Source organism: Stegostoma tigrinum, chromosome 34 (assembly GCF_030684315.1).
Source record: "Stegostoma tigrinum isolate sSteTig4 chromosome 34, sSteTig4.hap1, whole genome shotgun sequence".
Lineage (NCBI taxonomy): Eukaryota > Metazoa > Chordata > Chondrichthyes > Orectolobiformes > Stegostomatidae > Stegostoma > Stegostoma tigrinum.
The window spans coordinates 11141525-11159117 of NC_081387.1; the positions used below are offsets into that span (position 1 = coordinate 11141525).

General features: G+C 44.3%; 1 protein-coding gene across 1 annotated transcript; it reads left to right on the forward strand.

The window, feature by feature from the left end:
* Positions 1-212: 212 nt before the first annotated feature.
* On the forward strand, positions 213-17105 carry LOC125446296 (class I histocompatibility antigen, F10 alpha chain-like). Its single transcript, XM_059639521.1, has 8 exons — positions 213-360; positions 6012-6272; positions 6826-7098; positions 8576-8839; positions 11028-11132; positions 12109-12141; positions 12817-12855; positions 15532-17105. The coding sequence occupies exons 1-7, from the start codon at positions 312-314 to the stop codon at positions 12852-12854; spliced, it is 1023 nt and encodes a 340-aa protein (XP_059495504.1). The 5' UTR covers positions 213-311; the 3' UTR covers position 12855; positions 15532-17105.
* The last annotated feature ends 488 nt before the right edge of the window (positions 17106-17593 follow it).

Genomic DNA, 17593 nt, shown 5'->3' on the forward strand with positions numbered 1-17593 from the left:
CCGGAAATGTTTCTCAATCGAATTATTGCCATTTCCCAGCAACTGAAGTGTCGGTCTGGCTGGGTCATTCCGATACCGAAAGGAATTCCTCAAACCTTTCTGCGATCTATTCTTCCGGAGACTGAGGACTCAATGATTCCTTTTATTCTGATTGGTCCCAAACTATCATTGATCCAATCAGTGTGAAGGTCCCTGAGTGAACCCGGAACAGGGTTTGAGTTCAGCCCAGGGTGCAGCTCGCAGTCTGAGACATTTCGCTGGAAAATGATTTCTCACCCATTTCTCCTCCCACGCCGGAGACTGAAGGCACAATGATCAGACTGTTAGTGCTCGGGCTTCTGTGTGGAGAGCTCTCTGCCGGTGGGTAACTGGGGGGCAATGCCAGGCAGGGTCCAGGTGCATTAGTCCTCAGTCAGTCAGCAATGGGATGTTGGGGTCAGTACTAGTCTGGGTCCTGGTGCATTAGTCCTCAGTCAGAGAGCAATGGGATGTGGGGGGCAGTACCAGGCTGCGTCCTGGTGCATTAGTCCTCAGTCAGTCAGTAATGGGATGTTGGGGTCAGTACCAGGCTGCGTCCTGGTGCATTAGTCCTCAGTCAGTCAGCAATGGGATGTTGGGGTCAGTACCAGGCTGGGTCCTGGTGCATTAGTCCTCAGTCAACGGGGTAAGAGGATGTGGCGGGGGGGGGGGGGGTGCGCGGTGGCGGTAGTGCCTGGTTAGGTACGATGACTTTAACACTCAATCATGTTACTGTTAGGATAAAAAAGTGTGGAGCTGGATGAACACATCTTCGTAGGTGCTGCTTGGCCTGCTGTGTTCATCCAGCTCCACACTTTTTTAAAATCTCGGATTCTCCAACATCTGCAGTTCCCATTATCTCTGATACTGTTAGAATAGTTGACCCTTGAGAGTTTGTACAACCATGGGTAGCTCTGTTTCAAGGTACTATTATGTTTCACTTTAAATTTTGGAGCAGAATGCCCTATTTTGTTTAAGCAGGTACGGGTCACTTTATAGGACAGGTATATTTCCTACATCCATGTTTGTGAGCATTTCTCCTGCACTAATAAATCGGAACTGATTAGAATGTTTCCGTCTCTGATGGTTTTGAATATTTGAATAATACGCAATTCTTTGACCTCTTACACGCTCAGTAAATAAGGTAGTCAGGAAGATTTCAACTCTGAGATAATGGGAATTGCCGATGCTGGAGAATCCAAGATAACAAAGTGTGCAGCTGGATGAACACAGCAGGCCAAGCAGCATCTCAGGAGCACAAAAGCTGATTTTTCGGGCCGAGACCCTTACGGAAACGTCAGCTTTTGTGCACCTAAGATGCTGCTTGGCCTGCTGTGTTCATCCAGCCCGACACTTTGTTACCTTAGATTTCAGCTCTGTATTCTTTATCCCTTTGCATGGGAATCACCATTTTGTAGAGTGCAACTTAGTTGTGACTGTTGATTATACTATTGAAGTAAATAACCAAATATACTGTTGCAACCACAGCACATACAGCTGGAATTGGAATACAACATTTGGAGCTATTGCAATCAAAAAAGACACATTATTAATCAGGTTTCACAGTATTAAGAAAATTCAAGGGAGTGAATACATATTTTTACCTGGGACCATGAACAGATGTGGTTAAAAATGACAGCTCACCACCACACTCTCGAGGAAATTCGGGATGGGCAGAAAATGCTGCCCTAAACAGTGATGCCCACATGCTATGAATGAAGAAAATAAACTGTTTTTGGGTGTTCCATTATGTGTGATATTGCTGTGGAGATGGGTGGAGCTCAGTGGGACTCCTTATTTTGAGTTTAGCTTCCTGAATTTAGTTAGGGCTCAGTCAGCCGGCAAGTATAATGCAATGTTTGGAAAAGCACAGAGAGACCCTAAAGAATGAAGCTGGAAACACTCAGAAGGCCAGTCAGTGGAAATAGTTCGTCAACACTGACGGGAGACTGAGGTGTTCGAACTTTTAAGGCAGCGGCAGAGCAAAGGTGGAGATGTGATAGAGGTGAAGGCCAGAACAGATAAAATAACAGAAGGTCTCATAGTGCAACATCCAGAAAGGGTATGCAGTTTTAAGTGGCTTATGTAGGTCAGTTTTTAGCCACTGTTAATCTCCAGCATGGTGATAGTGTGGAATTAGTAATGCCACTGAATGTCAAGATGGATGGTTAGACTCTATATTGTTTGAGGGTTTTGTGGTGGTCATTGCCTGTGAATTGTGTGGTGTTGCTTGGCACATATCAGCCCAATCCTGAATCTTGTCCAGGTCTTTCTTAATTTGAACTTGGACTGCTTAATGTAGATGATTCGGACTTGGGGATCCAAGCATAATGTGTCAAAGCTTGCAAATGACACTAAGTTGAGTGGTGGAGAAAAGTGTGCAGAGGACACTGAAAGTCTGCAGAAGGACATGGATCAGTTAAGTGAGTGGGCATGGGTCTGGTAGATGGAGTACTATGTTGATAAATGTGAGATCATCCATTTTGGTAGCAATAACAGCAAAATGGAATATTATTGAAGTGATGAAAAATATACTGCAACATACTGCTGTGCAGAGGGAGCTGGGTGTCTTTGTGCATGAATCACAAAGTGCTGGTTTGCGGGTGCAGTGGGTAATTAGGAAGGCAAATGGAACATTGTCCTTCATTGCTAGAGGAATGGAGTTCAAAAGTGGGGAGGCTATGCTGCAGCTTTACAGGGTGCTGGTGAGGCCAGGAGTGCTGTGTATTGTTGTGGTCACCATACTTGAGGAAGGATGGACTGGCACTGGAGGGGTACAGAGGCAATTCATAAGGTTGATTCTGATGTTGAAAGGTTTGGCTTATGTTGAGAGATTGAGTAGACTAGGACTATCCTCACTGGAATTTTAAAGCATGAGGGGGGACACCTTTATAGGAATGTATAATATAATGAAGGGAATAGATCAGATAGAATCAGGGAGGTTGTTCCCACTGGTTGAACTAGGGAGCCTCAAATAGTGAGACCAAATTTAGGACTGAGTTGGGGAGGAACTCCTTCACCAAAAGGTTGTGAATCTATGGAATGCCCTGCCCCATGAAGCAGTTGAGGCCACCTAATTGAATGTTTTTAAGGCAAAGATAGATTTTTGAACAGTGAAGGAATTGAAGGTAGTGGTGAGCGTGTGGGTAAGTGAGTCTATGAAAAGATCAGCCATGGGCTTATTGAATGGAGGAGCAGGCTCAAGGGGCCAGATGGCTCCTGTTTCTTATGTTCTTATGTTGATTATCAGCGGAGTTGTGAATGGTACGGAATATTGTGCAGTTATCTGCCAACATCCCTGTGTCTGACCTTATGATGGAGGGAGAATCAGTATTGAAACACTAGAAGAGGGTGCAATGACTGCATAGAGGCTGGTATCCCGTCACCATGTCACCTTTTATTTATTTGTGCACAGTACACTGGCTGTGGCCAGCCAGCCTGGAGTCAGTCCCCTGAACTGAGGAGATCCTCATTTCCTGATTATATTAGTAGGTCAGGGCTTTCCTAAGTGGCCCAGCTGAGCAACACCGAACAATGATCTTTTAGTCAACAAGGTCAACCTGGTTCCAGTGGTTGAGTCTGGAGAAAACTCTGCAGTAAGATCCTGGAGATGAGCTGACCGACCTCCTAAAACCACCATCATCTTCCTTTGTCCCACTTAAGACTTTAGCCAGTGGAGAGATTTCTAATGATTTCCCAGTGCCTGTGGCTTTGCTTGGTCAAATGTATGATGCTGTACTTGGTGAAATGTGGCTTTGAATTCAAGAGCTGCCACTTTCACCTCATCTGTGGAGTTCAGCTGTTTTTGTCTTTGTTTTCTTGGTTGGACTGTAATGAGATGAGAAGCTGTGCTTCAGCGAAAAGCAAACCAAATGTTATTAAACAATTTATTGCTGACCTTGATAACTCCCTCAGCAACCCCATTAATCATCTTGCTGATGACCAAGAGTAGCCTGATGTGATGGGAACTTTGTATTGGATTTAACCTGCCTTTTGTGCACAGGACAATACCTGGCCATTGCTGAGCCAATGTCAGTGTTGTCCCTATATTAGGACAGCTTAGCAAAGATGTAGGGAATTTGGGAGTACAAGTCTTTCGTACTATTACAAGAAAATTGTCAGGATTCATAGCCTTTGCAGCATCCAGTGTCTTCAGTCATTTCTTGATGTCACAAAGACTGAATGGAATTGGCTGAAGACAGGAATCTGTGATGTGGACACCATAGGAGGAGAGGACAGTGGATCATCCACTTGACCCTTCCGGCTGAAGGTGTTTACAGCAGCTTCAGCTTTGTCGTTCAGCTGGGCCATGGGGATATTTCTGGAGCTTCATCCTGTTGTGAATTGCTTGCGACCACCACACTCACAACTTGGTGAAAGACGATTACAGAGCTGGATGTCAGACCTGTCGATTGTGGTATGGCTTGATTTTCTCCATTGCGAGTTGGTACCACTGTTTGACATGCAAAAGTCCTGTAGCTTCACCACATTGACAGCTTACTTTTAGGTCTGCCAGGTGCTGCTCCTGGCTTGCCTTCCTGCGCTCTTCATTGAACTGGCGTTATGATCCTAAATGATATTACTTCGACACAACTCAATTCTCAGAATGACATTTATTAAGATAGTTTTTTTATGTGCCGATTGTCCGTGGGACATTCACAGAGGTTACGAATTTCCTTATACAGAATTGCGGTTTTTAACATAATTTGTTGAAAAAAATTAAGGTATCCAATTATAGAAGACAGTTAGAAAAATATCAAGATAACAGCAAAACCAAGTTTCAACCTGTTTCCCAACACTACCCAATGACATGAAACACCGAAACAGAAAATAGGAGCAGGAGAGGATATAGGTTTAAGGTGAGAGGGCAAAGATTTAAAAGGGACCCAAGGGACATCTTTTTAATGCAGAGGGTGGTGCTAGAGGATCTGTTGGAGGCTGGTACAATTGCAGCATTTAAAAAAACATCTGGATGGGTATATGAATAGGAAGGGTTTTGCGGGCTCTGGGTCAAATGCTGACAAAGGTATAAATCTAGTCACAGTGGGCGTGGATGAGTTGGACTGAAGGGTCTGTTTCTGAGCTGTGTATCTCAATGGCACTGTGACTGTGAGCAGACCATTTGGCCCTTCAAGCCTGCACCACAATTCAAGTCGTTCCTGACTGATCATGCAATTTCAGGACTCCATTCCCGCTTTCTCTCCATACCCCTCGATCCACATCCAGCTCACTCTTGAGCATATCGAGCAAACTGGCTCCAACAGTTTTGAGTCTTAGAGAATTCCAAGGGTTCACAGCTCACAGCCAGTCCCACTCTCCTGTCTTTGTCGCTTTACTCTGCAATTTCCATCTCTTCAAGTAATTATCCAATATTTGATTGAAAGTCTCAATTGAATCTTCCACCATCACACTCCCAATCACTGCATCCTAATCTTCCAAAGGGTCAGTATTCAAATCTCTGCCTTTCCTGCTACATTCTCTCAAAGATTTGCTTGGTGTACAGAATTCTGAGGCCAGTGTGCCGTGACGATTTACGATCAGTCTGTGTGGAACCTCAGAGCAGCTGTGTGGTATTCTGATGGATATTAATGATCCAGATCTGTACAGACAACATACTACAATTTGCAAACAATGCAAATCTTGCAGCATTGTAAACGATGACGAGGATCCTGACAGACTTCAAGAGGAGACGGAAATGTGGGTAGAACGGGCCAACAAGTGGCAACTCAAATTTAATGTGCAAAAATGCCAATTTATACTTTTTGACAGGAAGAAAAAAGAAGTCAAAAGAGGGGTAATATTCCAAAGCCTATGTGGAGACCTGGAGCTATATGTGTAAAAATAATAAGAGCCAGGCAGGCTGGTTCAGAAAGCGGAAGGTGGGAACCTGACCTCCTGAATACAGGCGTAGAGTATAAAGTGAGGTGTGAGTGGAAACGTGTGACCGGTCTTTTGAGCTGCATACCCTATTGGATTTCCTCTCTGTGTTTCAGAAACTCACTCTCTTCGGTATTTCCTGAGTGCTATGACTCCAGTTTCTGGTTACCCGCAGTTTGTCATTGTTGGATATGTGGACGGGGTCCAGTTTATCAAGTACGACGGCGATCAGAAGGTGTTGATTCCTCGGGAACAGTGGATGGTGGAGAGCGAGGGACGTAAGGCCTGGTTGCGGAAACTATACCTTGCCCAGTTGCAGGAGCTGGATTTCAGAGCCTTTGTTCCCAGGATCATGGAACGGATCAACCAGACAAGTGGTGAGTCCATACCACCCCACTGCTCGGATTCTCCGGGGGGGTTACTTGGAACCGAGGAGCAGGAATAGGCCATTCAGCCCCTCTAGCTTGTTCCATTTTTCATTGAAACCATGGCTGATCCGTGGCCTAAATCCACATACTCGTTTTTGGTCCGTGTCCCTTAAAAGCTGTGTTTATCAAAAATGCATCTGTCACAGATTTAGAAATTGACAACTGACCCAGCAACCTTTGCCATTTGTTGCAAACATCTACCACCCTTTGTGTGTCGGAGTGCTTCGTAACATCTCTGTTAGGACAGTCTGGACCCACCCCTAGTGAGTCCCCAACCAGTGGGAAAAAAATTCTTATCGACTGTGTCCCTTTCCCTGTTTCATATCTCGTTGTTCTGCAGGTTCAGGGGTTATTTGGGGAAAGCCATGTGGGGAGTTGATGTTGTTTTGATCAGTTCCAGACAGAGTTTCTCGTGGAGATGAACCCTGTTGGCAGTTCACATTTCTGATTAACAGGGATGATGGTCTGTCTCTGACTGGCAACTTGTGTTTCTGATTGACAGGGATCTACACATACCAGATGATGACTGGCTGTGACCTGAGGGACGATGTGGTTCTGGTTGGGTTCAATCAGTACGCGTGGAATGGACGAGATGTCCTCAGCTTTGACAAGGAGCACATGGTGTGGGTGAGCCCGGTTCCTTGGGGAGAGAGCATCAAAAACAGGTGGGACCAGGACGTGTCAGGCAACCGGCAATGGAAGCAATACCTGGAGAAGGAGTGTGGCACATGGCTGAGGAAATACCTGGAGTACGGACAGAGAGAACTGGAAGTTGGTGAGTGAGGCAGGGAGTGAGGGTCAGTGAGTGAATGAGTGGGGATGGGGAGGGAAGTGCTGTGAGTCAAGGGCCTATTTTGATCGCATCTGATATTATTACATGACAAATTAGATCATGGACAAGATCCTAAGATTGCGTGATCTTATTTTGATGGATAATGTACTTTCTGTTGAGGTTCATTCAGATTTTCTTTTGTCAGCTTTAAAAGGAATCTGGATGGGTCCATGAATAGGAAGGGTTTAGACTGATATGGGCCAAATAGAGGCAAATGAGACAACATTAAAGTAGGATATTTGTTCAGCATGAATGGGTTAGCCCAAAGGGTCTGTTTCTGTGCTGTACAACTCTAAAACTCTTTAACTCAAATGGTGCCACTCAGCTTTCGGACTGTCTCATAAATTTGTGACAGAGATATAAAGAGTTGTTTCTGAACTTTAGTTTATTAACTTTAATTTAAGTACTCCACATGCATCATTTCCATATGTTAGATTGAAACGACTAAATACTGTGCATGTCTAATTTCCCAATCCTTAACGTCGTATAAGAAGATAGAAATAAACACATCTTCCACCTATGAAACAGATCCAATTATTATTAAACACCCAGGAAAAGTATAAACCTGTTAATGTCTTTGAGAAATAAAAAGAAACAAACCAGCATTTGGATCGGACTGACAACCCACCCTTGGTACAGTACCCAAGTCAGATCTTGTACAGTACTCACTGCAGGATCCTGATATTTAACACCTCAGTGGATTTAAGTAATTTATAAATTTAATTTTGGAATGGAGCCGCAGATAATTCTTGGAAGGAACTGTCATACACCTGAACTTCAACATACTCGGCTAGAAGCAACCTTTTCAGGGCTTTATCCCAACATATCTGGTCTAGGACGAACAAGAACTGTTCACTCTAAGGTAATCTTTCAGGATACACTCTTCTTGCCTCCAGAACACTGGTCTACATAGCCATCCTGTTCCAAGAATTTCAGAGAATGGCTCAAAACCAAAACTAAAATTGCCGTTTCTAATCTGTGGGTCTGACTCTTTATCTTAGAAAAAGCCTCTTCTGACCTTCTACAGCAAAGCTCGTTCATATAGTTACATCATAAAACTCGACCAAAATACATACAATTGAGTTAATTTGAAGTTAAGTCTCAACCTATTCACTATGGCTGCAAAAATACTCTCAAGTTAATGCTTAACTCTCAAGCATACGTGAAGCTCACCACCGAATGAACTCAGAAACCCAAACTGGCAATAAATAACATTTGTTCATAAATATAGATAAATAGACCCCACAGTTTTCTTTACAGGGAGCATGTCGGGGATTGAGGCAGTCAGACTGAGTGTTTTGGGGTAGCTGCGTAAGAGGGGAGGGCGTGTGGTTGAGGTGAGACTTGTTCAGTTGACTGGTGCCTGGGCCTTTCTCTATCCTGATGTTCGTGCACTGACTCATGTTCCTCTCTCCCTCAGCTGCCCCCATTGTGTCCCTTACCCGTCTGGGCGATTCCAACCGGCTGTCCTGTCTCGTCACCGGGTTTTACCCCCAAGCCATCGAGGTGACTCTGTGGAGGGATGGAGTGTTGATCGATGAGACCCTGTCCACTGGAATCTTACCCAATCATGACAGGACCTACCAGATCCGGAAATGGATAGAATTTGATCCGGTGGATCAGGCCGAGTACTCCTGTCGGGTGGAACACAGTGGGCTGGAGGACAAGCTGGTGGTGATTTATGGTAAGAACTTTTTCTCATTATTAGGATAGAGAGGGGGCAAAAATATTGACATCAGTGTGTCACATTGCTCGCACCATTGCTGGAGAGCAGTCATAAAGACAGTGAATCCAGGGGTGCTATGGTAGGACATATCCCAGTGTATCCTGGAGTACATTGCTATTTCCAGCATCTTAAAGATCCAAGAACACTGCAGGGTTAAGGAATATGGTATATCATCTGACATTAGTGTGACAGAACCTGCTGTATCCATTGAATTCTATAGTGGGGCCAGGTGGATCCAATAGAATATGAAATAAAAACCGAATGATGTGTGGATGCCGATCAGGAACAAAAACTGAAGTTGCTGGAAAAGATCAGCAGGTCTGGCATCATTTGTGAGGAAGAAATCAGAGTTAAGGTTTCGGGTCCGGTGAGGTCATTCTGAGTAAGGGTCCCTGGACCTGAAACATTAACTCTGACTATTTTCTTCACAGATGCTGCCAGACCTGCTGAGCTTTTCCGGAAACTTCTGTTTTTGTTCCACATAGAATATGAATTTGTTGATTTGGGTAACCTGGGTTAATGAGGGAGCCCTGGCTGACAGATGTAAACAGGAGATTTAGCTGTTGCCTTCACCCTTTGATTTATTATTCTACCCATCAATCCTTAAGTGCCAGTTACAAAATCTCCTTAATCCTGTGGAGTCGGGTTGGAATCAAATAAACACAAACAAGGTTTGAGAACTTCAACTCCTAATCATTGTGAACAGTTTTACTGTAATTTGGGAAAACAAAGTGCAAAGCTGGATGAACACAGCAGACCAAGCAGCGTCAGAGGAGCAGGAAGGCTGATGTTTGAAGCCTAGACCGTTCTTCTGAAAAAAAAGTCTAGGCCCGAAACATCAGCCTTCCTGCTCCTCTGATGCTACTTGGCCTGCTGTGTTTATCCAGCTCTATATGCCTTGTGATCTCAGATTCTCCAGCATCTGCAGTTTCTAGTACCCCTTTACTGTAATGAAATAGATTGAAACAAAAACAGCTGATGGGGTGGTCAGAAAAAAAGAAACAGAATTGTAACAGGGGATTCAGAAGGTTTCCTCAGTCAAAGGACAGTGGCAGTGAGAGAAAACAGTGCGTGCCTGAAGTAAACTGTTTCTCTCGCATGTGGCCGGCATTGGCATTCCTGCTGCCATTTCACTCCCATCCCAGGGCCAGGAATATCGGTTTATCGTGGTACAGAAGCGTTGAGCTGCCTCCCGCTGATAGATACCCCAGTGGTGGTGTGCTTCCCCTGGAAGAGTCCATTCTGGTTGTACACTTCCTGGACACCCTTCCAGTCACTGCTGACAATATCAGCCCATGGGCACAGAAAGATCCCGTCTTGGTGAAACTAAAACCGCTGGTGGTGACGGGGGAAACAAATGTGCCGTCACAACCAGGATTGAAGCTTTTCTGGACCCTACAGCATCACTCAGCCCCCAACTGTGAATTCTCCCATGACCATGAATATTGTTTTATTTAAACAGAGTTTCAGAATTAAATTCCCATTTTTATTATGGGCCGCAGCACCAAACATTCTCAAGAAGAGTCAGGAATCTCAGGCAGTCCAAGGAATGAGAGACATTTCCAGATATTCTACGAGAGGGCAGAGATGAGCTTGAGATAAGGCTTTGTGACAGGAGACAAGCAATCCAAAATCCCAAGGACAGGAATAATAAATTCTGAAGGGTGAGACTATCGAGATCTTTAAATGGATAAAACATTTTGATAGAGTGGGTGCACAGCGTGTGTTTGGTGAAGAAACTCGAGATTACCAACACAAGACAATCACGAAAAATTCCAGGAGGAATTCAAAAGAAACTTCTCCAGCCAAAGAAAGGGGAGAATGTGAAGCCTGGTGCTGCAGGGAGCCTGACTTGTTCAAATGTATTTAAGTGGAAATTAGAAAGGAATAGCAAGTGTCAATGACGGATTTAGATCAGGAAGGAGCTTCAGTGGATAAAAGTGAGGATATACTGATTGGACCAAATGACCTGAATGTATGCAGTATATCCTGTATAACACACATTTTTCTTTACTTTCTTGCTGTCTGTCTCTGTCTCCCTGCCTCCCCTCTCTCTTTGTCTGTCTCTCTCCCACATTTTTTCTTCTCTCTCACTCGCTCTGATTTTCTCTCTCTCTCTCTCTCTCTCTCTCTCTCTATCTGACAGACCCGACGTCTCTCTCCCAGGTTCCTGTCATTGTTGGGGTTGTATTTGGAGTCCTTGGGATCATTGCTGTCGCTGTTGGGGTTGTCATCATTTACAAGAAGAAAGGTAAGGGTTTGTGTTGAAAATTGCAGCTTCTCTCTGGGATCTCAGGGAGTTGCAGAGCCAGAAGGGAGTTGGCCAGAATAAAGCGAAGGAACATTGTGAGCACTTTTGGGCCCCATGTCTAAGAAAGGATGTGCTGCCCTTGGGAATCCAGAAGAGGTTTACAAGAATGATCCCTGGGTTGAAGGGTTTGTCAAATGAGGAGTTGGTGAGAACTCTGGGTCTGTGTTTCCTGGAGTTTTGAAGGTCGGGGGTGAATCTCATTGAAACTTACAGATTACTGAGAGGCCTGGATAGAGTGGATGTGGAGATTTTTCCATGAGCAGGAGAGACTAGGACCAAAGGGGCCAGTATAGTGTGAGAAGGGACAATCCTTTATAATTGAGGAGGAACTTCCTCAGCCAGACAATGGTGATTCTGTGGAAATCCATTGTTGCTGGAGGGTGTGGAGGCCAAGACACTGAACATCCTTAAGACGGATAGTTAGATATTTGATTGGTAAGGGGATCAAGGGTTATAGGGGAAGGCAGGGGAATGGGGTTGAGAAACATGTCAGTCACGATTGAATGGTGGAGCATTCCTGATGGGCTGAATGGCCTAATTCTGCTGCAGCGTCTCATGGTCCCCGGCTGTTTGCTTGGGTTCGGAGGGTGGGCAAGGAACCTCTGTGTTTATGACTCAGTCTCTGGGTTAGCAATGGCTGAGGCTGTGGGGAGAGGGCCTCAGTTTGTGAAGGAGGGTCTGTGACAGTGCCATTTCTCAGGGTAAGGTGGAAGGTCTCAGGGTTCAGAGTCTCAGGTTGTGAATGTGAAGTCAGATATTTCAGATTGTGTTTGGCTCTCAGTTCACTGTTGGGCTTCAGCAGCTCAGAGAGAAGTGGACACAAGGGGCTGAGTCTAATTGGGAGTGAGGGTCTCCAACATTTCTTCTGATTTTCTGACAGTCTCTCGACACTCACCAAACATTCCTTGATTTACAGGAGGAGAGAAGAAGAAGTACAGCCCCACAAACGGTAAGCTGATAATTCACCTCTCGGCATCTGTGTTTGTGTACGATGAGCTGCTTTTCTGTTTCAAACAAAAAATCTGCAAATGCTGGAGATCTGAAACAGAAAAGAAAACATAAATTGCTGAGGCAACTAATTAGGTTTGTCAGCATCTGTGGAGAGAAAACAAGAAACATTTTGAGTCCAGTGACATTTCGTTCTGGGAGTTCTGTTGAGGGGTCACTGAATCCAAAGTGTTAACTCTGCTGTCTGTCTCCTCAGATGCTGCCAGACATAGTGTGTTTCTCAAGCAGTTTCTGTTTCTGTTCTCTGTCTGATCTGTCTGTCTGTCTGTCTGTCATTCTTCTCTTGGTCTCGTGTGCTCTCTGTCTCTCGTTTAGCCCTCTCATACAATCTCTCTTTCGTACATTTCTCCCTCTCACACTCTTTACGTCTCTGGCTCTCATTTCTCTCAATTGTTTGTTCTGTCTCTCATTTTTCCTCTCGTGCTTTCTCTCTTATTTGTTTCTCTCTATCATGCTCTTTCTGTCGCTCTCTCATTTTGTTCTGTTTCTCTCGTTTCTTGCTGTCTATTATTGTCTCACCCTCTTGTTTCTCGCTGCCTCTGTTACATATTCTCTGTCTCATTCTTTCTGTTGCTGTGATAATGAATGATTTTTAATCTTGTGTTTCCCTTAACAGCTTCTGATGAAACAAGCTCCAGTTCTGTCATTTCCTGAGGTATGAACATTGTTGTTCATTGTTGGGAACAGGTCATTGTAACTGGGGGATTGGAGCTGGTGTGAATTGGACAATCTGGAGGGTGTACTCTGTGCTCAGTCTCTCTCTCTCTCTCTCTCTCTCTCTCTGTCTCTGTGTGATCACTAACGACAAGCTTACATAGTTCAACACGGAGCATTTAGACTGACCTCCTGGAGAGGGCTGATCCTGTCTGGGTGTAAGCCTCAATGTACCTCTGAGGGGTGGGGTTTGGGCTATAGAAATAACCGGACACTTTTTGTCCTGGATGCAGCCTTTCTAAAGGGAGTCAATACGATGACAGTTCTCACTGTAGTTTGTTCCTTGAGTTCAGCGTTGCTGTCCTAGAATTCTGCATTTCTGGGTGCTTGTGGAATGCAGAGAAGTGGGTGGGGTCTGGACCTGATAGAGAACTGAGCGCAGTTCAGGAAACTAGATTGTGAGGGGATTTATGGTATTGGAGGGAGTGCAGTGTCGATAGACCTGAATGAAAGCTGGTCTTCAAGGGTTAAATGACACAGAGATTAAACAAACTGGGGCCGTGTTCCCTAAAATGTAGAACGTTAAGGGCTGATTTGATGGAGGTTTTGAAATATTAGAACATAGAACATAGAACAGTACAGCACAGAACAGGCCCTTCAGCCCACAATGTTGTGCCGACCATTGATCCTCATGTATGCACCCTCAAATTTCTGTGACCATATACATGTCCAGCAGTCTCTTAAATGACCCCAATGACCTTGCTTCCACAACTGCTGCTGGCAACGCATTCCATGCTCTCACAACTCTCTGCGTAAACAACCTGCCTCTGACATCCCCTCTATACTTTCCACCAACCAGCTTAAAACTATGACCCCTCGTGCTAGCCATTTCTGCCCTGGGAAATAGTCTCTGGCTATCAACTCTATCTATGCCTCTCATTATCTTGTATACCTCAATTAGGTCCGCTCTCCTCCTCCTTTTCTCCAATGAAAAGAGACCGAGCTCAGTCAACCTCTCTTCATAAGATAAGCCCTCCAGTCCAGGCAGCATCCTGGTAAACCTCCTCTGAACCCTCTCCAAAGCATCCACATCTTTCCTATAAAAGGGCGCCCAGAACTGGACGCAGTATTCCAAGTGCGGTCTAACCAAAGTTTTATAGAGCTGCAACAAGATCTCACGACTCTTAAACTCAATCCCCCTGTTAATGAAAGCCAAAACACCATATGCTTTCTTAACAACCCTGTCCACTTGGGTAGCCATTTTAAGGGATCTATGTATCTGCACACCAAGATCCCTCTGTTCCTCCACGCTGCCAAGAATCCTATCCTTAATCCTGTACTCAGCTTTCAAATTCGACCTTCCAAAATGCATCACCTCGCATTTATCCAGGTTGAACTCCATCTGCCACGTCTCAGCCCATCTCTGCATCCTGTCAATGTCCCGCTGCAGCCTACAACAGCCCTCTACACTGTCAACGACACCTCCGACCTTTGTGTCGTCTGCAAACTTGCTGACCCATCCTTCAATCCCCTCATCCAAGTCATTAATAAAAATTACAAACAGTAGAGGCCCAAGGACAGAGCCCTGTGGAACCCCACTCACCACTGACTTCCAGGCAGAATATTTTCCTTCTACTGCCACTCGCTGTCTTCTGTTGGCCAGCCAATTCTGTATCCAGACAGCTAAGTTCCCCTGTATCCCATTCCTCCTGACCTTCTGAATGAGCCTACCATGGGGAACCTTATCAAATGCCTTACTGAAGTCCATATACACCACATCCACAGCTCGACCCTCATCAACTTTTCTAGTCACATCCTCAAAAAACTCGATAAGGTTTGTAAGGCATGACCTACCCCTCACAAAGCCGTGTTGACTGTATTTGATCAAGCCATGCTCTTCCAGATGGTCATAAATCTTATCCCTCAGAACCCTTTCTAACACCTTGCAGACGACAGACGTGAGACTTACTGGTCTATAATTGCCGGGGATTTCCCTATTTCCTTTCTTGAAGAGAGGAATTACATTTGCCTCTCTCCAGTCCTCAGGTACGACTCCAGTGGAGAGCGAGGATGCAAAGATCTTCGCAAGTGGCGAAGCAATTGCATTTCTCGCTTCCCAAAGCAGCCGAGGACAAATCTGGTCCGGGCCTGGCGACTTGTCAATCTTAATGTTTGACAAAATTTTCAGCACAATATTAGGAGAAGCGGACATGGTAGATAGAGGGGAACTGCTTCCAATGGTTGGAGCGTCTTGGACTTGAATGTCAGTGTAATTAGAATTGCACCCACTGAGAGTGAAAATAGGAAACGCTTCCACACAAACAGAGCAGGAAATGGTTCGAACTCTCCTCAAAAGAAAATTCATGCAAAGTTGGCTTTGGTGAAATAAAAATCAATAAAACTGAAAATTAAGGGACAGGTTGAAGATGGGTAAATAGATTGAGGTGCCAGACTACCCGTGATCTCATTGAACAGTGGAACAGGATTGAGGGGCTAAATGGCCTCACTATCTTCCTGTGCCCCTGTGGGTTTTGCTGGTCTTTAGGGTGTGGGTCTAAGGGGTTTTACTGATGCTTCGGGAATGGGTTTCTGTGTTTTGCTGCTGGTGTTTGTGGGAGATGCTTCAGGGTCTGCTGGGTTTTCTGTGGTCTGTAACCATGCTATTTCTCTTCCCCAGTGGTCTCTGATGTCCTGCTAGAAACTCGATTTCCATTACTGTGATTGATCTTCTGGTTAATTCTCCTGCAATTTCTGGAGTAATAGACGATCTGGATTTGAGAAATGATATCACTTTGTTAATTATAGATTATTGAGACAACATCTGACATGATATGGAGAGTTTCACATTCGGCGCAGATGGTGGCACAGTGCTGAGGTCACTGCCCTGAGAATCCAGAAGGCCAGCTTAATATTTTGTGGGGGCACAGGTTCAAATAATTCTGTGGCAGATGGTGAAATACAAATTCAGTCAAATTTAGAATTAAGAGCTGGTTTAATGGTGACCACATAATCATCACTGATTGTCATAAAAAGTCATCTGGTTCACTCATGCCCTTTCGGGAAAGAAATCTGTCATCCTTATCTGGCATGGACCACATGTCACTGCACAACTGGTTAAATCTTAACTACCCTCTGGACAATGAGAAACAACTTTTAAGCCTTGACTATTTTTCCTCAGAAAAATTTCATCTCCATAGATCACCGCCCAATGGTCATGCCACATGCATTGTCCTGTCAGTCAATTCAGCACATACACCTGATCTCTTTGTCAGTCACTCTTCAGTGAGATCATCCCAGATTTCATTTCAATTTTCATGCACCTTAAATACTGAGTGAAGCCTTTTCCATGCTCTTGTTACAGAGACTGACTGAAGCCAATTGTTACTTTTAATTTGGTATACACTGCCAAATGGCAATAGATGTCATGAATTGATCTCCTGCTCATGGCATGCTGCAGCCTCAGACTCTCTGACTTAAATTATTTCCTATTTTCACACTTCTATCAATTTATAAACTTCCTGGTGCAAAGCCTCATTCAAGCAGGGTAATCATGGTTTGCAGCTCTCATGCCTTGGGTTCAAGGCACCACTATTTTCTGTTCCTCTCTCTCTGACTCAAAGATTCTGTTCAGCTGTTTATGAAGCATCTAGTCATACAGAACAGAAACAGACCCTTCAATCCATGCCGAACATAATCCCAGACTAAACTAGTCCTACCTGCCTGCATACCCCTCCAAATAGTTCTTATTCATGTACGTATCCAAATATAAATGTTGTAACTGTACCTATTTCCAACACTTCCTTTTGGAATTTCATTCCACACATGGACCACTCACTGTGGTGCTCATGTCTTTTTAAAATATTTCTCCTCTCACCGTAAAAGTATGGCCCCCCGAGTCATGCCATCTCCCACACAAATGAATCTTGCAGCTGGTCCTGAGATTTATGTCGCAAATTCTTAGTGTTATTACAAATCAGTGATAAAAGATTTGTGTGTTAATTCATTTTTGAATATTTTATAAGTAAAGCAAAAGCAAGTGATTTTATTTAATTGGACGTCTGGATTTCTTAAAGTTGTTACATTTTTATCGTTTTGTTCTCACACTGCAGCCCCAAATCTTGCCAAAGTTTGCATTTCTGATCATTTAGGTTTATCTGTTCAGGATACTTGATTTATTCTTTCAACGTAGATTCCATTGCACTAATGTTGTCTTTGCTGAAGCTGCAAAAATAAAATAATTTTTTTCTTCCACTTCCTGTCTCTGTCCTTAGTCCTATTCTGAAGACATGTCCTCCTGATGTATAGAAGAACAATACTGAGTCCCTGACAGATAGAACTGAAAGGAATTAATAATTAAAAACTACACCCAGTGCAGAGTGTGCAAAAAGATAGAAACAACTTGTCAAACCAGTCATCTTTGTTTGAGGAGATGATAGACACATGATAGGGGGATGTGGTGGATGAAGAATACATAGACTTTAGAAATACATTTAACAATGACCACGTAGGTGATTACTAGAGAAGCTAAAATGAGAAACTGACATTGGTTTTCGTACAAGAGAGCTTTAACTGGAGCACGATGCCCTCGGACCATTCCAGGCCCTCATTGCGAATTTGGAGCTAGAATGCTGAGGATTGGCAAAAAGTAATCTTCAAGACCCTGTCTGCTCCTCCTGCCCAGTCAGTGGATCCTGATTTTGATTGCTCCAGGAGTTTCGTGGAGAAGTGAATCTGTCTAG